The sequence below is a fragment of the Heteronotia binoei genome, chromosome 13 (genome assembly GCF_032191835.1).
Source record: "Heteronotia binoei isolate CCM8104 ecotype False Entrance Well chromosome 13, APGP_CSIRO_Hbin_v1, whole genome shotgun sequence".
Taxonomy (NCBI): Eukaryota; Metazoa; Chordata; class Lepidosauria; order Squamata; family Gekkonidae; genus Heteronotia; species Heteronotia binoei.
In genome coordinates, this window is record NC_083235.1 from 80,492,290 (window position 1) to 80,516,124 (window position 23,835).

General features: G+C 43.1%; 1 protein-coding gene across 1 annotated transcript in view; it reads right to left on the reverse strand.

The window, feature by feature from the left end:
• Positions 1-23,835, reverse strand: part of PIK3R6 (phosphoinositide-3-kinase regulatory subunit 6) — a 194,271-nt gene that overhangs the window by 77,783 nt on the left and 92,653 nt on the right. The window contains exon 5 of the mRNA XM_060253049.1: positions 2,049-2,181. Within this exon, the coding sequence (XP_060109032.1) occupies positions 2,049-2,181 (133 nt within the window). The remainder of the gene's footprint in view (positions 1-2,048; positions 2,182-23,835) is intronic.

Sequence of the window (23,835 nt, forward strand, 5' to 3'; positions counted from 1 at the left end):
GTCTTCATACTGGATCAGCAAGGCTTGTGGAAATGCTGCCACAGTGTCTAGTTTGGGGCTTCTGGTCTCATATAGGCTCACGTACCACCTCTTAGCTGCCCCCTTCAGCTTCGATCCTAAGTAATCCACTCTGCTGAATTCATTGGGGAAGATGTTCCCGCAATAGAACCGGAGAGCCAGTTTGGTGTAGTGGTTAAGTGTGCGGACTCTTATCTGGGAGAACCGGGTTTGATTCCCCACTCCTCCACTTGCACCTGCTGGAATGGCCTTGGGTCAGCCACAGCTCTGACAGAGGTTGTCCTTGAAAGGGCAGCTGCTGTGAGAGCCCTCTCCAGCCCCACCCACCTCACAGGGTGTCTGTTGTGGGGGAGGAAGGTAAAGGAGATTGTGAGCCGCTCTGAGACTCTTCGGAGTGGAGGGCGGGATAGAAATCCAATATCTTCTTCTTCTTCTTCTTCTTCTTCTTCTTCTTCTAGAACATAAAGCTATTGGCTTGTATAGAGAAGTACTCCACCTCTTTGGAGTCCCCATCAAAGGTAGCATCTAGCTCGCGGCCCCTTCAGTAGTCTCATGGCGGCAGCGGTGGTAGCCGGGGTTGTTGCTGCACTGGAGGGGGAGGCGGAAGTGGCTGCCCGCCTCTCCCAGATAAGAGTCTGCACACTTAACCACTACACCAAACTTGCTCTTAAACACAACACCACTACACTTATCCACTACACCAAACTGAGGGAAAGTTTATTAAATTTGCAGATGATAGTAAATAGGGAAGGGCCCACAATACTGTAGAAGACAGAGTCAGTATACAAAATGATCATGGGAGGCTGGAAAACTCAGCTAAAACAAATAAAATGAATTGTTATGGGGATAAATGTAAAGTTCTGCATTTAGATAGGAAAAAAATCCAATGCATCATTATAGGATGGAGAAGACTTGTGTTGGCAAAAGGAACTAGAGGTCTTAGTGGACTGTACACTGAACATGAGTCAGCAGTGTAATGTGGTAGGTAAAAATACAAATTCAATTTTGAACTGTATCAGCAGAAGCATAGTGTCCAGATCATGTGAAGTGATGATATTGCTTTATTTTGCTCTGGTTAGACCTCACATAGATTATTGTGTTCAGTTTTGGGCACCACAATTTAAGAAAAATATAGACAAGATGGAATGCGTCTAGAGGAAGGCAATGAAGACGATGAAGAGTCTGAAGCCCAAGTCCTATGAGGAAAGGTTGAAGGAGCTGGGTATGTTTAGCCTGGAGAGGATCTGACTGAGAGATGATAGGATCACTATCTTCAAGTACTCGAAGTGCTGTTGTATAGAGGATGGTGCAGAGTTGTTTTCTGTTGCTGCAGAAGGTTGGACTAAAACCAATGGTTGAAATTAAATCAAAAGAGTTTCCAGATCAACACTAGAAAGAACTTCCTGACAATTAGAGTGGTTCCTCAGGAGGTGGTGGGCTCTCCTTCCTTGGAGGTTTTTATACAAAGGCTAGATGGCCATGTGACAGCAATGCTGATTCTGTGGACTTAGGCAGATCATGAGAAGGAGAGCAGGGGGATTTACTTGTGCTATTTCTGCATTGTGTAGGGGGCTGGACTAGATGACCCTGGAGGTCTCCTCCAAGTCTATGATTCTATTATTCTAAATAAGTAAATAAAGCTCTCTGTTGGCAAGAAAGCAACCACAAGGGAATGATGATAGGAGAATGGCGCAGATGTGGATAGAACCTTCCTGTTTAGATGGCATAGTTAGGCACCCGTGCACTGTTCTTTCTAAAAAGATATTATTAAGGCAGGTTTGGAAAAGAGTATACTGAGGACAGGGAAAACCTGAAAAGAGTACAGTGTCCCTCTGCCCCCACCCAGGCATTCCAGTATGGAGGCAAAGGCAGGGGAAAACCTTGGTGTGGAAGCTATCTCCATGCAGGTGTACATCACATTGGATTTAATAATCTTTTAACAATTATTACTCCCTTTAATAATCTTTCCCATACACACTTCTCAGGCACTATGGAAATGAATCAAACACATTAAAAGAAATGTTGCTTACCTGGTACTGTCCTTTCCAGTTTTAACTGCCAAGCATAATGCAGTCCAAGGGTGCAGTAAGGTTTTGGCAGAGTGAGTAACTTCTTGCAGAAATCATACATCCTTTCATACAAATCATCTGGAATGCAAGGAACCTACAGGAACAAAGGAAGAGTAAAATTTGGATTAGAAACCATTGAGCATGCAGCTTAAGTCTAGAGGAATGATCTAGAAGATGATGTGCCTCTGAGTTGAAAGCCAATGGCTGTCCTGCACTCGATTCAATAGAGGAACTCTCTTGGAACTCACTACAGTTCACACATCCTGTTGAAAAGGAATCTGGGTTCAGCATCCTAGCTAAATAGAGGAAATTGTTTGACCAAGCTCCATAGGCTGTCTTTTGTGGAATAGCTGTGTTTTATTTGATTTTTAAGCTTCCATTTACCATGGTTGCAGGAGCTCCTAAATAATATATGGCAGGGGTGGCCAATGGTAGCTCTCCAGATGTTTTTTGCCTACAACTCCAATCAGCCCCAGCCATTGGCCATGCTGGCTGGGGCTGATGGGAGTTGTAGGCAAAAAAACATCTGGAGAACTACCGTTGGCCACCCCTGACATATGGTGTTATTTTTAAAACATAAGGAGAATGGTGACAAAAATAATCCTATTTGCACAGTTTCCCTACATGATAAAATGGTCCAGAGAGAATGTCTTTGAGGTGAAAAATGACAGGTGGGAAAATAATTGAGCAGGCTGTTTCCATTCCATCTGTCTTCTGCTCAGATGCAAGCTGCCCCTGACTATCCTGAGGTCAAACAATGTAGGGGGGGCGGGGAAGCATGAAACTCTTCTTAATGTGATACTCATGTCTACTAAATGGTTGTACAAATAAAAATGCTTTTTTGCTATCTTTACTTGACTGGAAATAACAGATTGTAATATCTAACTGCTGGAGTTTAGAAGTTCATCCTTCAGTCATGAAAGAGCTAACTTTTTAATTTATGCATGCTAATATTATCTATTAGTGTAGGACCAATTAGATCTTACACACATAGTTCTCACCAGAGAGAAGGTGACAATATTCCTAATGATGTCAATTGTAGAATGTCTGTTGGCTGACCAGATTTATTGGGGTGCTACTTGGTTTTGGTCACATACACAAGGAAAGTTGGAGATTTTATTTCCTTTGTTCTCTCTCACACACAATGTTTAGCATCCAAACAGCCAACATGGAGCTTAGAACTAGTTAGATAGGATGTTTATTTTACTTCCAAATGCAACCCTTTCCCACCTTTATATAGTAAAACTTTTTTCTTAAACTAATACACACATCTGGCTGTCTTTGTTACTTTGCTAAATATTCCAACACCAGGAGTAAGGCCTGTTGTGAATACAATGGGCTCTAGAAGGAAGCTCTACCCACCCTTACTCTTTTCCCACCCACCCAAGTGAAGGCATTCACCCCCCCCCCCACCTCAAGAGGAGTGGATCTCTGCCATCTGGAGAGCAGTTGTAATTCTTAGTCCTCTCTAGCCCTCATCTGGAGATTGGCAACGGTGGTTCCCCAGGAGGAAGTGGCTGGTTTGGAAGGTGGCCTTGTACCTGTCTGAGGCCTCACCCTTCCTCACATCAAACCCTCTCTAGGCTCCACCCCTCAAATCTCCAGGAATTTCCCAACATGGAGTTGGCAACCCTATCTCCTCAGCCAATCATACTGGGATAAGGTTGAAAGGAGGAGGGAGACAGGGAGTGACAGGAAAGAGTTAGGAAAGACAGTGTTGTATATTGAACTCTTTCTTGCCAGAGCTTGAATCTTCAGCTAGGCTATTAAGAACTCTAAGCTTTGCCCAATCAGGAAAGAGACTGTTTCGAAGGGAACTGTCCTGATTGGGCCTTAAGCAAACATTTGGATTGGCTGATTTTTGGGACACTTGTAACATTGTATATAGTTATTAAAAGATGATGGGCTGGAGGCAATGTCTGGAGTGTATATAAATGGGGATATGTTGGGTTTGTGTTTGTTGTGTTTTGTGAGCTGAATAAATCACTCATTGTTTTTGAAGAAGAGCTATTCCAGCCTCAGTTTATAATAGACAGGAAATGTGGGACAGCTCCCTGGCTTATTTTGGCAGCCTTCGGAGGCTGCCTGTATTGGCTGCATTGTTAGGGCTGCAGAGGTCTGTTGCTGGTGGCAGCCACAACACCATTTCTGCGGTTGCAGTACAGTGGCAGTTCTTTCTGAGGTGTCAGACAATGGAACTTCAAATTAATCAGACTTCATTTGTTACAATGTTAGGCTTTATTTGATAATCCATAGTCTCTGAGCACAGTTTGGGAGTCTTCAGAGAGTGTCTGGAGTGTGAAGACTGGGGCTTAGAAGATATTGGATTTATATCCTGCCCTCCACTCTGAAGAGTCTCAGAGCGGCTCACAATCTCCTTTACCTTCCTCCCCCACAACAGACACTCTGTGAGGTGGGTGGGGCTGGAGAGGGCTCTCACAGCAGCTGCCCTTTCAAGGACAACCTCTGCCAGAGCTATGGCTGACCCAAGGCCATGCTAGCAGGTGCAAGTGGAGGAGTGGGGAATCAAACCTGGTTCTCCCAGATAAGAGTCCGCACACTTAACCACTACACCAAACTGGCTCTCCTGGTCAGTTGTGGAAGCAACTGGACAAGGAGTTGAGAACAGCCAGTAGGGCTGAGTTCCTTCTAGAGATAGAGCTTCTGTCTGAGAGAGAGTTTGAAGTCAGAAGGGGGCAATACCAGGCACCATCTGTGAGAAGACACTCTCTGTGGGAGTTCTGCCAGCACATCAAGGCAGACTCCTTGTACAAACTGAGATCACACAAACACTCAGAAGGGAGGACTGGATTCTGGTGGTCAGCAGGGTTCCCCAAGATACAGACCAGAAAACTAGCTGGGGCTGAGACACACAGGAGTGAGGTATTAGCTGTGGTATTATCTCTCAGTGGTGTGAGTCCTGGATGCTAGTGTTGTATGTCTGTGAGGGAGAATTAGTATGTGTGGAAAAGAGTGACTGTCATCAAAGATTTCAGGTTTTCACGGCTGGTAAATCATTAGGGTTTGTAGAATCTTTCAGGCTCAAGTGCCGTGTTCTACTGGAGAAAGTTTTTCTTCCAGACGTTTTGTTCTCAGCTGCAGAGAACATCCTCAGTAGCGTTGCAGCCGGAGCAGGCACTCTGACCTTTTTGGCTGCTGTGCATTGAGTGATTGGTGGATGAAAATGCCTTCTTCCTTTCTGTTAAAATTGTGTTGACACAGTCTTCAAACCCACACAACAGATCCACCACATGCTGCGCTCGGCCAAAGATATGAGAGATCCACTTTCAACCCCTGGAGTCTACAGAATACCCTGCTCCTGTGGTGCAGTCTACATTGGCACTACCCAACGCAGTATCAACACCCGCCTCACCGAACACAAGAGACACTGTCGCTTGTTTCAGCCAGAAAAATCAGCTGTAGCTGAACATGCACTTCAAGAAGAAGACGACGTCATCCACTTTGAAAGAACTGAAGTCCTTTCTACGGTCTCACATTATCATACCCGCCTGAACAGAGAAGCTATTGAGATTTACAAACACCAGCACAATTTTAACAGAAAGGAAGAAGGCATTTTCATCCACCAATCTTGGTACCCAGCTCTGCAAAACACCCTACAGACTATAAATTGCAGAAAGTCACAGAACAACCAGCACATTACACAGAACAATCAGCACAGTCAACAACCATCTTCCTTATCTTCACACCCCTTCCAACCTTCCCAGCAATTAACACAGAACAATGGTCACATTCAACAGCCAGTTTCCTTATCACTACCCTTCCAGGAAGCCCCACCAAACAATGGGCACATCCACAAACCAATTGCCCTTTCACCACATCCCCTCCAGCCTAGAAATAGCAGCTCTCCAGCAGCCCTGGCCTCACTCAATGCATAGCAGCCAAGAAGGTCAGAGCGCCTACTCCGGCTGCAACGCCACTGAAGATGTTCTCTGCAGCTGAGAACAAAACGTCTGGAAGAAAAATTTTCTCCAGTAGAACATGGCACTTGAGCCCGAAAGATTCTACAAACCCTAGTGACTGTCAGTTTGTTATTTTTATGATTTGAGTAGCCAGAGCACAGGGCTATATCTGAACTGCAAAGCATTTCTCGTGTCCAGTAGGCATTGCCTGCCTGTCATAGAGTTCTGTAGAATTCTAAAGCCTGCCTGTTTGGTAGTTTAAAAATCTTCTGCCAGGGTTATATATTTAATTTTACCTCAGCCTGATAAATCTCTGTGTTGAGTAATTGATTATTTTGCCAACCATCTGCCTGCCAACTAATTCATTGTTATTGATCAGATCTAATCAATATTACTTTACCCATCTCCCTTGCCTTTTGTAATCCAATAAATATTTCTTTGGTTTTTTAATTTAAAATCATCTGGTGCCTATTTTTAGGGTGCTGACAGGATTTCTGTATGTGTGCCTGGGGAACTGAGGGAAGGTGACTGGGGAAAAATTTATATTGGTCACCCTCCCAAGCTGACCCTGACCGGTTCCTCACAGGGCTGTAGAAGGAGGCTCTGGGTGAGTGCCCGCCACCCTTGCTGTCTTCCTACCCACCCAAGGGAAGGCATTGACTCCCCACACATACCTCAAGGGGAGCTGATCTCTGCCATCTAGAGAGCAGTTGTAAATCTGAGTGATCTCCAGTGGCTCCCTAGGAGGAAATGGTATTGTACCTGTCTGAGGTCCTGTCCCTCCTCAAACCCCACCCTCTCCAGGCTCCACCCCTTAAATCTCCAGAAATGGCCTAACCTGGAGTTGGCAACCTATCTCCTCTTTATCTGCCCCTCTGACTTCAGGTTGCTATCACCTTCCCTGCAGCTTCTACATAGAAAAAAGGCAGTCTTTCTTCACAGTGTGGGGAAGACAAAAGCAGCTTACAACATTCTCCTATCCTCTCTTTGGTCTGAACAACAACTCTGGGAGGCAGGTTTGGCTGGAAGTCTGTGACTGGTTTGAAATCACCCAATCAGCTTCCATAGCAATAACTTTTGTCTGGCAGACCACACTCTCATGCTCTAACTCGTATGCCCTCCTCAAACTCCAACGCAGAATCTCCAGGAATTGCCCACCAATCTGGATAGCAGTTGTAATTCTGAGTGATCTCCAGCCCTCACCTGGAGATTGGCAACACCACCAACCTGGAAAGGTACTGCTAAAGGCCTCTAGGCGAGTGCCCCCCCTCGCCTTGCTGTCTTCCTACCTACCCAAGTGAAGGCATTAATTTCCCCCACACACACACGCACCTCAGGGGGAAGTGATCTCTGCCATCTAGGATTTCCTAACCTGGAGCTGGCAATCCCACAGCCTCTACATGGGGAAAGGGCAGTCTTTCTTCACATTTGGGGTGGGGGGGGTGGGGAACCAAGCACCTGGAGGTTGGCAACAGTGGTTCCCTGGGAGGAAATGGCTGGTCGCATCAAGCAGGTGACACTGTGAAGAAAGCCATTGCAAGCCTCCCTTTCACTCCTTCTGAAGTGGCCCCTCTGCTGTGAATGAACATTCCTTGTCAGTTGAAGAGATGTTAACTGCTACTGTTTATGTGGATTAAAGGGAGGAAGGTGGACAGACAGAATGAAATAAAAAGACTGAAAGAGAGAAAGAAGGAGAAAAAGAAGGAGGAGATAGAAAAAAGAGAGGGAGAAAGGAGTGAAAGAAAAATGAGGAGGAAGATAGACAGGGCCCTGAAGAGAGACAATACTGATCAGTAATCCTACAGGAGAATCTGTCAGCAGAGAACTGTCAGGGGCCATCTGATGGGGTTCTTGCCTGACAGGGCCGGCGGTGGGCGGGTGACAGAGAAGCTACCCAATGGGAAGTGGTGATAGACAGTCAGTCAATAGTTGGTGCAGTACAGTCCTGGTGACTGCAACGAATCAGGACAGTGGAATTTGCCACCACAGCTTCTGTTTTATGACTAAAGGATGATAAGGTTATAGCCACCAGAATGCTTTTTGCTGTGAGGCAGTTGTGTGTATTTGAGTGGTAAGGAGCTGAATCTTTTTGAAGGAATTCTATTGCTTCTTGATGTATATTCTTCCCAGTGTTCTTTGGACTGCAAATTGAAGGATCATCTGACTCACCAGAGCTTGCATTTACCCCCTGGATAAGCTGAAAAGGAGCCCTCTGTCTGCATATGCCAAGGAAAAAGAGGGGAAAGTGAGTGCACCAGAGGACAAAGCTGCCTCTGAATGCCAGAGAGATGAATGACAGGAACAATGCAAACACAGCCCCACTGGCTCAGCAGCTTATAAGTGAATCCTCCTCCCTCTCTATCCCCCAAATTCCAAAGCTATTTTTTATTATTTTATTTTATTTTGGTAAATTTATATTCTGCCCTTTCCCAGACGGGGTCAGGTCAGATTACATCCAGGTAAAACCATTCAAACACAATAAAACCAGTAAAATACAATTAAAACAGCAACACAATACTGTACTGTATAACAAAGGTGGGTGGGCTCCTAGTGCAGGTTGGAGTATAATCAGTGGCCCAGATATAATAGTTCAGATGACAGATCACTGTGGAGGAGGATAGCCAATGGCATAGGCAATAAGGAAAAGCTAGATGAACAGAAATATTTAATATGGAAAGCCAGAATGTTATATACATTGGAAGTTCAGGACATTACTGATGCAGTTGAAAACGATTTCCCAAACAATCCTCAAGAGAGAGCTGAATTTAAAAAACTGGATGCTAAAGCAAAGGTCCTTATTTTAATCAATATGTATGTCAAAGAAAGTCCTCTTGTTAAGCATGCAGATTTCTATGCGCCATGATAGACCATAAGACAAAGAGCAGGACACTCCCCCCCTTCCCCTCTTTCTTCTTTTACAACCTAGGGCAAGTAATAAATCCATCTGGCCCAAGGATGTTTAGGTTAGCCTTACTGTGAATGGTGCGATGCATCTCTCCCCAAGATTCACACAGCCAGGTCTCATCTGCTCTCATAGAAAGTGTGAGAAAGGGAGATGTTTGTAACAGCCTGCATTCCTAAGTAGTAGAAGAGATACCAAGTAGTAACCTTTGAACCCGTGACTCAAATTGCATCTTTATGTTACTCTTTGAAGCTATTCTATAAAGTATCTATGTGTGTCTGTGTATGTCATTACTTCCAAGGAATCTGTCCTTGGCAAAGCTATGGAGTTTCTACAATAAAGCAACTTTTGACTGAATAACAAAAGACTGATTATTGAGAAATATCGATGCTTGACACTCGAGAATTTCTGCAGACAATGAGAATTGAGATGGCAGAGATGGCCAAGGGGCTAAGAGATGAAATGCAAACCAATGTTACTTTCATGGCCCAAGAGGTGAGGAGGCAGTTGGAAAGGGTGCTGCAGCCCCACGATCCAAGAGGAGGACCACTACCTCCTCCTCCACCTCCCGTGTTACAAGAACCCCGACCCCCACCACCGTTGCCGCCAGTACCCCGCAACTATGGACGGGGCCGAGAGCTGGATGCCATCTTTGATGGGGATCCCGAAGAGGTGGAGTATTTTTCAATACAAGCAAACAGTTTCATGCATTATTGGGGGAATACCTTCCCAGACAAATTCAGCAGAGTGGATTATTTGGGGTTGAAGCTGAAGGAGCAGCCAAATGATGGTATGTGAATTTGTACAAAACCAGAAGCCCTGAGTTAGACACTGTAGCTGCATTCCTATGGGCTCTACTGACCCAGTACAAAGACCCTTTACAAGAAACAAGAGCCCTTACCACACTGAGAGACCTACAACAAGGGTCCAAAGCAGTAAGAGAGTACGCCGCAGAATTCAGGGCCAACACAGCCAAGATAAGGGGGTGGAATGAGCAGATGAAGATCGAGCAGTTCCAATGCGGCTTAAACGCAAGCGTGCTGGATCGAGCCCTTCAACAAGCTCGCCCTACGACACTGGTAGGGTGGGTGCAATTGGTGGTGAAGTCAAAACTAACATGAAGAGAGTGACCCTACAATGCCAACAGCAGCAAGGGGGTAAGGGGGGACATGAGTCTTGGTTGGGGGCAAAACCCAAAGGGAAGAAGGCCAGCTAGGTTGGGGGAGCTACCAAACTGGCTACCCCCAGACGTTGCTTTAGGTGCAATGATCCAAACCACCTGGTGGCAAATTGTCCGGAGCGACCTCGAGGCCCCCCCTCACTCCGAAGACCAGCGCACCCAAGGCGAAGAAAGCAGAAGGATGAGCGAAAGAGTCCGTGAAATGGAGCCCTGTGTTGGCAACCTCTCAAAAGGAGGAAATTATCATGGTGGATGAGCTAGGAGAAAATGCTTGGGAAGATGAACCAGCGGGAAACGGGGACGACTTGCACTGAGAGGTGCCGAGCAGCAGGTCGCGGATGTAATGGCACCATTGAGGGTGAGAATAACGGGGACTTTATTTTTCATCCCAATGACTTTGTTAAGCCCTAGTCTAAAAAGATTTATACATGCCCGAGCTTTGCTCGACTCTGGGTGCACTAGAGACATAATCACACCCAAGTTAGTGTAAGCCCTAGGGCTCACTAAGAGTCCACTCCCGAAAGCCAAGATATACTCCCACGGCTCCCCACGCTGCCCCAGTGCTCTTTCGAAAGACGAAAGATGGGGGCTCAGGCTTTGCATGGATTTTAGGGGGATTAATGGGATTTCCACCTCCAATGCATATCCCATACCCCTGATAAAGGATTTACTCAGTACGGTATCAGAAAGGAAGATTTTCACTAAATTGCACTTGCGAGATGCTTACTTCTGGGTGCGCATAAAGGAGGAAGGCGCTTAGCATGCCGATGGGACAGTTTGAATATTTAGTCATTCCTTTTGGATTACAAGGGGCCCCTGGAGTTTTCATGAACTTTATAAACAAAGTATTGCGGAAGTACTTGTATAAAGGGGTAGTAGTGTACCTGGATGATATAATTATCTATTCCAAAGACTTATCATCTCACGTGAGGTTGGTCAGAGAAGTTTTAAAGACCCGTTACGACAACCAACTATATGCCAAGTTGTCCAAATGTGAATTCCATAAAATGGAATTGGATTACCTGGGCTACCAAGTATCGGGGAAGGGGTTGGCTATGGATCCCACCAAAATACAAGCAGTGATAGATTGGGAACCCCCAAGGACACGTAGACAGCTCCAATCCTTCATTGGATTTGCGAATTTCTATCGTAATTTTATACAGCGGTTCGCCCACACTATGCTCCCTTTAACAGACCTTCTGAAAACAAAAGGGAAAGGCCTGGAGGCCAAACGACCAGGGGCCAAATTAGTTTGGACAGTCCAATACCAAGAAGCATTCAATAAACTGAAGAGGTTGTTTCTAGTGAACCCAACTTAATCCACCCCAATGAATTAAAACCCTTCGTGTTCCAATGTGACACCAGCGACGTCGCTGGGAGGGGGGCAATTCTGATGCAACCACATGAGGAGTGGGCCCTTAAACCCTGTGCTTATATTTCTAAAAAAAAATTGCATGAACAAAGGAACTGGTCAGTGTGAAATAAGGAGGCTTTTGTAGTGACTTTTGCGCTAAAAACATGGCAATCTTGGTTAGAAGGGGCAAGAGTTCCATTTGAAATATGGACAGATCAGAAAAACCTGGAAGCCCTAACTGGGCACAGGAAATTAACTGAGAAGCAAATCAGGTGGGTGGGATTTTTCGCCAAATTTGACTTTACATTAAAACATATCCCTGGATCTAAGAAATTTCTAGCGGATGCATTGTCGAGGCTTCCTCAGCACAACAGCCAGAGGGAGGAAGTGATCGATTCTATCATCTCTCCCAGTCAGTTGGGGGGAGCTGTGACTACGTGCTCGAAAGCAAAATGGGGGGGGAGATAGACTGATCATACAAACAGAGAAAGAAGGAGAGGCTAGACCTGAAGGAGTAAAAAAAGGCAAGGACAGTAAACTGTATGTGCCAGAGAGCCTCCGGAGAGAAGTACTCCAGTTTTGCCACAACAGCAAACTTTCAGGGCACTTCAGATATGTTAAAACCCTGCACTTAGTGAATAGATAATTTTGGTGGCCGTTCATGAAGAAAGATATTTCAAACTATGTTGCCGCTTGCCCGATATGCATAAAGGCCTAGCAAAGGGGAGGAACCCCCCCCCCCCGGACTATTACAGCCTTTGGAAATGGCCAAGAGACCCTGGTTGGTAGTCTCAATGGACTTTATTGTTGAGCTACCTCCTTCGCAGGGGAAAACCATAATTCTGGTAGTAGTGGACACCTTACTTCCAAGGAATCTGTCCTTGGCAAAGCTATGGAGTTTCTATAATAAAGCAACTTTTTATTGAATAACAAAAAACTGATTATTGAGAAATATCGATGCTTGACACCTTTGGTGGCTGGATGTGGTACTACTAAAGGCATGTGGGAGAAATTTAAGCAAAAATATTCTCAGCACATAGAGAATTAAGCTCTGTTTTTAAGATGAAAACTGTACACTTTTAGGAGCATGAAGGACAAAAAAATATTTCAGCTCATTTAGATAAATTAATGAAAACACTATCAGAGCTCAAGTTGACTGGTGTACAGTTATCAGGGTGTCAAGCCCTGATATTCTCAATAATGAAGCCCTTTGTTTTGTTTCAAATAGACTAGTTTATGAAAGAACTCAAAGGTGCCCAAGGACCAATGGTCCTTGAAAAGACTGAGATGCCAGAGGTTACAAGATGCTATATAGGGCATTATAAACTGTTACAAAAAAGCACTCTATTCAAATCTAAGGTTCAAAGATTACAGCAGCACATCTTCCTTTATTCTACAAAAGCATTCTATCACCAGCCCATGAACTGATAAGTGTCAAGCATTGGAATTTCAATCAAACGATTCAAAGTGGAAATAATTGCTCATTTTATTGATAATCCAGTACTGTCTCAAAGTACAATACCTTGAGAGTCATACAAAGAGTCAGAAAGCATAGTGTTTTAAATGATACTTCAAAGGTAACAGTTGAGATAGCTATCGGTTATAACATGTGCCTGTGAATTGCTACAGATATGCAAATAATACTATCGGGTGGTTAAGTCTTCCCTGGTTCCCAGACATTCCCTGATAAGCAGGATGAATGGGAACTAGCTGGGGGGAGGCGCCTCCTTTAGTCTATCATCAAAGTTACTTGCAAGCCCTACAATTCTATCCTAAGATGGGAAAGTATAGCCAGGCATGAAAAGACAGAAAGGGGTGAGGGAACAGTACTCTTTGAAATGTAACTAAGGGAGAGGGGAATGGTTTACAGTAATAAGAAAGGAAACTAACTTTAATAACTGTATGGCTCAAGGCCCAGAAATAGCATGCTTGACATATTGCCCCCCTAAGATTGCTTCTGGGGTTTATTGGGGTAGAGCTTGTAGAATTTTCTCACAAGATCAGCTGCCCTCATGTTTGATTTCTCCACCCATTCATTGTGACTCGATGGAAAATGTTTCCATTTAATTAAAAAATACAACTCTCTTTTTATTTTTGAATCTAAAATTTCTTGAACTTCATGGTGACTCTGATTCCCAAATGGGATGGGTTGGAGAGCTTGTGGTGGAGGGTGCCACAACGTAGCTCCAGGATCTTGGCGTAATAGGCTGCAATGAAAGACAGGGTGAATTTTACTAAACATTTTTGGCAGTTCTAGTTCCACTGTCACTTTATTGATTACTCTCTTTATCTTGAAAGGACCCAAACATTTGTAATCCAACTTCCTCGAAGGTTGTGCTAAAGGTAGATTCTTGGTTGACAGGAACACATTCTCTCCTACTTTGAAATCCCATACCGGAACGTGGTTTTTATCATATTGTTTTTTATAATTGTACTTAGCTAGCTCTAAGTTCTCTTGGATGACTTTCCATACTTCGCTTAAGCTCCCCCACCAATGTTCAAATGAAGATGGTAATCCGGAGGCATCTCCCTCTGGTAACAAAGGAAATGGTTTCCCTTCGTATCCATTTATGAAGGGAGATGTCTTTGTGGAACTGTGCACACTGTTATTGTAACCATATTCAGCAAACGGCAGCAAGTCTACCCAATTAGATTGTTGGTAGTTCACATAGCACCGTAAATACTGTTCTAGAAGAGCATTCACTCTTTCCGTTTGACTATCAGTCTGGGGGTAGTACGCTGAGCTCTGACCTTGCTCCATGCCTGTTAATTTACAAAACTCCCGCCAGAAGTTGGCAACAAACTGTGGTTTTCTGTTGCTAATAACCTTATCCGGGAAGGAGTGTAATTTGACCACATGTTGGAAAAACAAATAGGCTAACTTCTTAGCGGTAGATAGCTGGGAGCATGGGATGAAGTGAGCTTGTTTTGAGAATGTATCGTCTACGTGTCCTCGGGGGTGCCCAATCTAGTACAGCTTGTATTTTGGCCGGGTCCATAGCCAGTCCTTTGCCGGAGACTAGGTACCCCAAGTAATCCAGTTCGGTTTTTTGAAACTCACATTTTGACAACTTGGCATAAAACTTATGCTCGTACAGGGTGCTGAGCACTGCTCGTACTAACTTCACATGTGACGGCATGTCATTGGAATAAATAATTATATCATCCAGGTACATCACAACCCCTTGGTATAGGTATTCCCTCAATACTTCATTTATGAAATTCATGAAAACCCCGGGGGCTCCTTGTAATCCAAAAGGCATGACTAAGTATTCAAACTGGCCCATTGGTGTATTGAAGGCAGTTTTTCATTCATCTCCCTCTTTAATGCACACTCTAAGGTAGGCGTGTGGGATAAAGAAGGATTTACCATAACGTTTGCATTAAAGACCTGGAAGTCCAGGTTAGAGGGAGTCGGAGTCCCTTTTGAAATTTGGACAGGTCATAAGAATTTGGATGCTCTCACAGGATGCAGAAAACTAACGGAGAAGCAAATTCGATGGGTAGGATTTTTCGCCAAATTTGAATTTACTTTAAAGCATATTCCGGGTTCAAAAAACTTTTTAGCAGATGCTTTGTCTCGACTTCCCCAACACAATAGCCAAAGGGAAGCAATTATTGACTCTATTATCTCACCCCATCATCTGGTGGGAGCAGTAGCAGGTCTAAAGCTAAGAAAGAAAATATTGAGAAGTGGGGAGGTGAGAGACTAATTGTTGAAGTTGAAAAGGAGGGGGACCAGAAACCTGATATGGTCATTAAGGGAGAAGGAGGATTCTGGTACAGAGAAGGAAAACTGTACATGCCAGAGAGTCTCTGGAAGGAGGTATTACAATTTTGTCACAGTAGCAAACTTTCCGGCCATCTTGGTTATGTAAAGACCTTACATCTGGTGAATCGACAATTTTGGTGGCCATCCATGAAAAAAGACATTTCAAATTATGTGGCCACTTGTTCAGTGTGCATAATGGCTAAGAAAAGGGGAGGAAAACCCCCGGGACTGTTACAACCGTTGGAAGCTGCCAGCCATGGTCAGTGGTTTCAATGGACTTTATAGTTGAACTCCCAGTATCACAAGGAAAACAGTGATTTTGGTAGTGGTGGACACTTTTTCAAAACAGGTGCACTTCATTCCATGTGCCCAGTTACCTCCTGCGAAAAAACTAGCATACTTATTTTTCCAGCATGTGGTTAAACTACACACATTCCCAGACAAAGTCATTAGCAACAGAGGGCCTCAGTTCCTTGCCAACTTATGGCAGGAGTTTTGCAAACTAACAGGCATTGAGCAGGGTCTGAGTTCAGCATACCACCCTCAGACTGATGGACAAATGGAAAGATTGAATGCGCTCCTAGAACAGTATTTATGGTGCTACATAAATTGCCAACAATCCAATTGGGTAGATCTGCTACCGTTTGCAGAGTATGGATATAACAATACTTTTCATAGCTCTAACAAAACTTCTCTTTTCAGGGTGTTAAATAGTTATGAAGGAAGCCCTTTCCACTATTACCGGGAGGTACTACCCTCGAATTACCCTCTTCCTTTGAACATTGGTGGGGGAATTTGGGAAAGGTATGGAAAATAATACAAGAGAACTTGGAAGCAGCTAAAGACACTTACAAGAGACATTATGACAAAAATCATGTTCCAATGTGGGACTTTAAAGTGGGGGAAACAGTTTTCCTTTCAACTAAGAACTTACCTATGTCTCAGGCTTCCAGGAAGATAGCTTACAAATTCCTGGGTCCGTTCAAGATAAAGAGAGTCATCGATAAAGTAACAGTAGAACTAGAATTACCAAAAAATGTTCAGTAAAATCCACCCTGTTTTTCATTGCAGTCTACTACTCTGGGATCCTGGAACTACATCTTGGCACCCTCGACCTCCAGCTCCACAACCTATCCAGATTGGGAGTCAGAGTCACCATGAAGTCAAAGAGATTTTAGATGCAAAGTTAAAGAGAGGGGTGTTGTATTTTTTTAATTTGATGGAAACATTTCCCCACAAGTCACGATGAATGGGTGGAGGCTTCAAATGTGAGAGCAGCAGAATTAATAAAGAAATTTTACAAATTGAACCCCAATAAACCCCGGAAAAAGTCTTAGAGGGGGCAGTATGTCAAGCATGCTATTTCTGGCCTCTCGGAACAATTAGCACAGTTCCAGACTTTAATGCTTGAATCTCAAGCTAAAGTACATACAACGTTGACTGACTTAACAACACAGATGCAGGGCTTAGGCACAAAACTTAAGACAATAGCTGGCATAGCGACAGAAACAAAGGCTCTTTCACAGCAAAATAAAGGGGAAATTGACCTTTTGAAAAAACAATCCATAGAGCTCTCAGACCGAAGCAGGAGGAAGAATATTATCTTCTTTGGCATTTCAGAAGAAGTTAAGTCTTGAAATTTAGAGCAAACATTGGCGGAGTTGTTATTAGACCAGGGTATGGAAATACAATTAGAGGAGATAGAACATGCTCACAGACTTCAAACAAGAAGGAAAGGAGGGGAGCCTCGCCCAGTTATAATGAAGCTAGCGAGAGAGAAACTGCAGCAAAGGGTCCTCAAAACACTTTAAAAAGCCAAAGACTTAACTTTTAAAGGCAGAAAAGTTTATGTGAAAGAAGACTTTTGTAAAGAAACATTACACCAAAGGTCTCAAATGAAACCCTTTGCACAGAAACTTAATCAAAGCGGCATTAAATTTAGCTGGGCATATCCAGCGTCTTTAGTTATCTACCAGGATGGAAGAAGACTTTGTGCACGGCACCCTGAAGAGGCACGGAAGCTAATAAAGACATTGGGAGCAGATGAGAGGAGCAGTGAACCAATGCCTATGGAGGAACCTCACCAACCCCAGTCACAGGAGCAGGACCCAGAAGAAGGATCATCCATCCGATCGGAGAAAAGGATAAGACTGTCTCGAGACTGAGACATATTAAGAGAAGTATCCAAATGAAAACAAAATGGTTAAATAAGTAGCAACATAACCCGGGAGGGGGGGGAGTGCGCTTGCTCAAGGTGTAGAGAAGGGATGAGTGATCATCCTCAGTCTATGGCTCTACACAAAGGGGGGGGGAGAGATGGGGAAGGGGAGGGAAGAGGTATTTGGGAATGGGAAGGGGTACAAAAGTAAACTAGGCATTCGGCCAGGGGTACAAAAGAATGGTAGTTTTCGATTTAAATATGGATAAAACATTAAGGGTGCTGACGCTGAATGTCAATGGCTTGGGATCAGACTTAAAGAGATACAACCTCTCTAAATTCCTTAAACAACAAAATATAGACATAGTTTGGCTCCAGGAAACTCATAAATCTAAAAGAGATAAAAGACCCTTGATTAGTGACCCAAACTTGGAAATTTTGGCAGAGGCACGGGGATCAAATAAAGCAAGGGGGGTAGTGATCCTAACTCATAAAAGGTATGATATAAGAACAATAGAGGTGATAAGAGATGCTGAAGGGAGATTCGTCATGGTTAAGTGTTGGATTGAAAATAGGTTAACATCATTGATAAATATATATGCTTCAAATACAGGACAGAAAACCTTTTTATTAAAAGTTCTAAAAGAAGCTAGTAAATTTATTGAAGGGGAGGTGATATTAGCAGGAGACTTTAATAAGGATGTTAATAAGGATAAAATAATAAATTGGAGACAATGGAACTTTATTGAAGTATATAAAGCTCTTAAATTGGTGCCTGAGCCCACATACTTCTCAGGGAGATATAAAATGACTTCATGTTTAGATTACGTATTAATTAATAGAACATGCAATTGGGAAATCAAAAAAGTTATTACCCACCCAATATGGATATCGGATCATGCCCCGATAAGTGTAGAATTTAAAACAACACATAAGCAAACCAAAAGAATATGGAGATATAATAATATGGTTATGGTTAAGGATAAGGATAAAAAACAAATTATGGAACAAACGAAGTTATACTTTCAAGAGAATAGAGGCACAGTGGGAACAAATATCTTATGGGACGCAGCTAAAGCGGTGATCAGAGGACAATGTATCATGAAAGAGAAGGAGATAAAGAAAAAATGACAGATACAGAGCAGAGAGGATTAGAGTACAATATAACAAGACAAGAGATTGAAAGAGTGATAGATAGTTTAAAGACAGGGAAATCTCCTGGACTGGATGGATTTTCAACAGAATTTTATAAGGAAATGAGAGAAATATTAGTACCAGAATTGCAAGAAGTATTTAATAATATACTTAAAGGGGGCATAGCTCCAGACACGTGGAGAAAGGCAGAAATCACAGTGATTTTAAAACCCAAAAAGGATCCTCAAGAGGTAGGATCATAAAGACCGATTAGCCTATTGAATCAGGATTATAACATTTTGCCAAAGTAATGGCCAATAGGCTTAAAAATATTATACAAAAAGTCATAAAAGAAGATCAATATGGTTTTGCAGAAGGTAGGAATATTGCACACCCAGTGCGAAATATAATAAATGTTTTGAGCCATAACAAGTCCGGGAAATTGGCATTATTGAAGTTAGATGTTTATAAAGCCTTTGATACATTGTCACATCATTTCTTATGGACAGTTATGGATAAATATGGGATAAGTCAATCAATAATAAGGGTATTTAAGAAGATATATAGAGAAGGTACGGCTGTAGTTAGACTTAATGGAGAACACATGGCAAAATTTGCAATCCAGAGGGGAGTTAGGCAGGGGTGCCCAATCTCCCCCTTCTTCTTCATAATGGCAATGGAACAGTTAGCCCAATGTCTTAGAAATTCGGGGAGAATTGAAGGCTGTCATCTAGGCAAGGAAGAAATTAGGTTGAATTTGTTTGCAGACGATCTGATTATAGTTATAGTTAATCCAAAAGAAGCAGTAAAGGAGATACAGATTATATTAGAGGACTTTGAATCAAACTCGGGACTAAAAATTAATATGGCAAAATCAGAAATAATGTACATTAATGTAAAAAAAGAGGAAAGGAAAGAGATTCATGAATGGACAGGGATAGGACTAGGGGTCAAGAAAATCAGATATTTAGGAATAGATTTAGTCAAAACTGCTAAAAAGTTGGTAGAAAAGAATTATAACAGAATATGGAGTACAATAGTAAAAGATATGAAGAGATGGGGCAAGAAGATGTTAAACATAACAACTAAGATTAATATAGCGAAAATGTTTTGGACTTTGAAATTATTGTACTTATTCCAAACGATACCTTTAGAAATTAAAAAACAAAAACTCGATAGTTGGAACGCGAAAATAAAGGAACGGATATTCGGTAGCAAAAAAAGGAGAGTTTCAAGGCATTTCATATATGCACATAATACAAGCATGGGTTGGGGGGCCCCAGATCTGAGGAGTTATTATGAGGCATTTCACTTAAAAGCACTAATGGAAATAGGAGAGGGAAGGGAGAGGAAGTGGGTAAGAGTAGAGAATGAGGCAAATAATGGAATAGGGAATTTAGGGGGTTTTACTGGATGCAAGATTAAAGTTAACATATTAGAAACAGGACCGAGGAAAACAGCGCTAATGATTTGGAGAAAATGGCAATTAAAATGGTTAAAGGGAACATCTAAACAAACCCCATTAGAAGCCTTTGATGAGAAGAGTGAGGATAAGGGATGGTGGAGATTACTCAGTAAAAAAAGGTATAACAGTTTACAAGATATGTTAGGTGGGCAGACACTCAAACCATTGCAAATGTTATACGACGAAATAGGTAGGAAATATTGGCTGAAAATAACAGGGTTATATAATAGAATTAGGAAGATAATAGAAGACAGATTGGTGACTGAAGGAGAACCAATGGAGGAGTTGTTAAAAGGGGACAGTAGGAAGGATATATAGGAAAATGAACAAAGAAGGGGACAGTAGGAAGGATATATAGGAAAATGACGACGGATAAGGAGGAGATAAAAAATGTAGTTAAAAAAAATGGAGCTCTGAAACTAACTTAACAGATAATGTATTTGACAGTCTCAAGAAAGGTATACATCAGCTTAAAATGCATAAATTTAGAGAACTGGAGTTAAAGTTCCTCATAAAATGGTATAGAACGCCAGCAACGTTAGTGAATTATACTGTATATATACTGTATATACTGAACGCCAGTGAATTATACTGTATAGTTTTAATGTTAAGATTTTAAGTTTTTTTAGGCTTTTAAATGCTTTGATTTTTAAATGTAATAACTCTGCACTTTGTTTTATTGTTTTATCGTTTGCTGTGAGCCGCCCTGAGCCATTTTGTGGGAAGGGCGGGATATAAGTTATAGAATAAATAAATAAAACGTTAGCCAATATGTTCCAGGGTTTGAATTCTAACTGTTGGCACTGTGGAAAGAAAAAAGGATGGTATTCCCACATGTGGTGGGAATGCTCAGAAGTTAAATCCTTTTGTGAAAAGGTAATAGAGCATATTCATAATTTTTTTGCTATAAGACCAAAGATAGATCTAGATTTAATGTTTGGGAGCATATTAAACAAAAACGGAGTCAATAAAGAAGGGCTGGATCTATTCAAAGCAATGGTGCTAGCTGGCAAGGCAGTAATAGCCTTTGGCTGGAAGGATAAAACCAAATGGACGGAGCAAAACTGGCATAATTATTTATTTGAATATGTTCAGTCGGACATTATAGCCATGATTAATTGAGATGAGCAATGGGGGTCCAAAACAAAAAGGAGAAATGGTATCCATATCTAAAGTGGTCACTAGAAGGTCAACAGCGGGACATTCGGTGGAAGCTTCTTAATTTGTGCCCCTGGCTAGAAAGTTGAGTATTCAAGAGAGGGAGGGAGGGATTAGGGAAGAAAAATAGATTGATGATTGTAATAGGAAATCATATCCTATGTACTAAAACATTCTCATCCCTACCATTAGGACAGGAAAAGCTCGGAAGTGACAAGAATATGAAGGTGAAAGAGAAAATGGACTTAATAAGGCCTAGAAGGGGAAGAAGACCAAAGAGCGACTGTACTACTTGAAAGCGAGAAGGCCTCAACATGGACTGATATAAGAACATTTAGACTAAAAGGACCGAGCAAGAATACCTCGTAAAGGGGGATAGAGATTTAGATGTATACTCTGTATGAGAAAAAGGATAAGCTCGATGTAAATGATCAAAACAATAAATATATTTATATATATAAAAAAGCATGCTATTTCTGTATTGAATCAATATGTGTAGTGGAAGCCATTTCCTAGTTGCCTCAGATTTCTTCTCTCTCCTAGTTGTATTTCAAGGCTTGCTTCCCCCCCCCCCCCTTTTTTTCTCTCCTTCCTTTTCTCACCTCTTGATAGAAGATTTAGAATATGCAAGTAACCTTGATGCCAGAAGCAAGGCACCTCCCCCGATCTGTTTCCATCCATACATCTTATCAGAAAGACAGGAATGTCTGGGAACCAGGAGAAGTTGTAGTAACATAATGGTAGCTGATAGTGCCCTTTGGACCTCTGGAGCAATTCACATCTGCATGTTATGGTTTGAAGCTATCTTGGCCTTTTTAGTAGTCTTTAAGAATCTATACCATGTGAAACTTTGTATCACTTCCAAGGTTTCGGACCTTGGAGCAAGTACCGGATTATCAATAAAACGAGTCTTTGTATTAAACAAGTGCTTGGTTATTCGAAATACCTATGCTTGACACTCTATGGTGAGGCATAGTTTTTCATTAAGCAGCGTTGGTTCTGGGCCCCACACCCTTCGCCATGTGTGCTTCTTACACAGGGGGTCTTTAAAGTTTATGATTTGCTCGCCCCTTTAAAGTCTATGATTTGCTCGCTCCTTTAAAGTCTATGATTTGATATTTGGTTCATGTTTGGCTAATCAACTCACTCCTAAGACTATGTCAAAGGAATACAAGGGGGCTATCACAAAAATTTCTGTGTCCCAGTGGTCTACTATCCCTACTGGTACTCGTGTTTGCTGGGTGCACGGTTCGCCTTTCATTATCGTCCCATCCATCTGTTCGAACTGGATGGGGTGGTGCAGAGGGCTCATTCGGAGGCGTAGTGCCTCTACTAGCTTTGGCATGATAATGTCCCTCGTGCACCCCGAGTCTAATAAGGCCCTCGTGTGTATAAATCGTTTGAGGCAGGGGTTCATAAAAGACAATGGTATAAAAAACAAAGTTCCAGTTATTCTCACCCATAATGGCGGCATTAATTCCAGGACCTGCTGCTCAGTGCCGCTCAGTGCAGGTCATTCCTGTTTCCCGCCAGCGCTGCTCCCCAGGATTCTTCTCCCGATTCTGTTATGAGTATGATCTCCTCCTCCTGAGGGCTCTGAGTCACGACGTTGCCTTTTGCTGGTTCCCTCGGAAGTCCATCCGGTTTCTTTGCTTTGGGAGCGCTGTGCTTCAGAGTCAGGGGGGGCCTCGAGGTCTCTCTGGGCAAGATGGTCCTGGTCCCCACAGCAGAAGCACCGTCTCGGGTTAGGGGCTTTTGGTCCCCCGCCCCAATGGTTGTTTTCTTTCCTTCCGCTTTTGCCCCAGACCAAGACTCACATCCCCTCTTTCCCCCTTGTTGCTGCTGATGCTGGAGAGCCACCCTCTTCATGTTGGTTTCCACTTCACTGCTAGTTGGACCCATCTCACTAGGGTTGTAGTTTGGGCCTGTTGGAGGGCTTGATCCAGGACACTCACATTCAGGCCCCTCTGAAATTGTTTGATCTTCATTTTTTCGTGCCACCCCCGTACATATCCTGAAAGTCTGCCTCGTACTATCTCACCAATTGAGATCCCTGCTCCATGTCTCTGAGGGCAGTTTCTTGGAGTGGGTCTTCATACTGTATTAGGATCGCACACAGGAATGCCACTACCATGTCCAACTTGGGGCTGCACGTCTCATATAGGCTCATGTACCATCTTTTGGCTGCTCTTTGTAGTTTGGAGCCAAGGTAGTCCACCTGCCTAAAATTGTCCGGAAAGTTGTGGCCCCAGTAGTATATGAAGCTATTTGACTGAATCGTGAAGTATTCTACTTCTTCAAGGTCCCCATCGAAAGTAGCCGTCAGCTCTTGACCTCTCCCGTAGAGTGATTCCACTAAGGAATCGCTCTGCCGGCGGGGCAGTGGGGGTGGCGGGGGTGGTAGTGGTTGTTGTGGCGGCTGTTGTGGGATGGGTTGCCCCCCCGACTGTGCACGAGGGTTTAAGGCTTGGTTAATTTGTAATCTCACCTTTCGGATCATGAATGCGTTGTGCGCCCACATCTCTGCACTATCTTCATCATCTGGAACCTAATGAGTTGGCGTGATCAGGTTCCTGATCCTCTTCTTCCTCATTGGGGACTGGGTCGGTGTCCCGGTCTTCTCTACCATCACTCCCGCTCGCCTCCGAGGTCCCCGGATTTTCCTCTTCCCCTGGTCTGATGCGTAGGGGTGGGAGTTCCAGGAT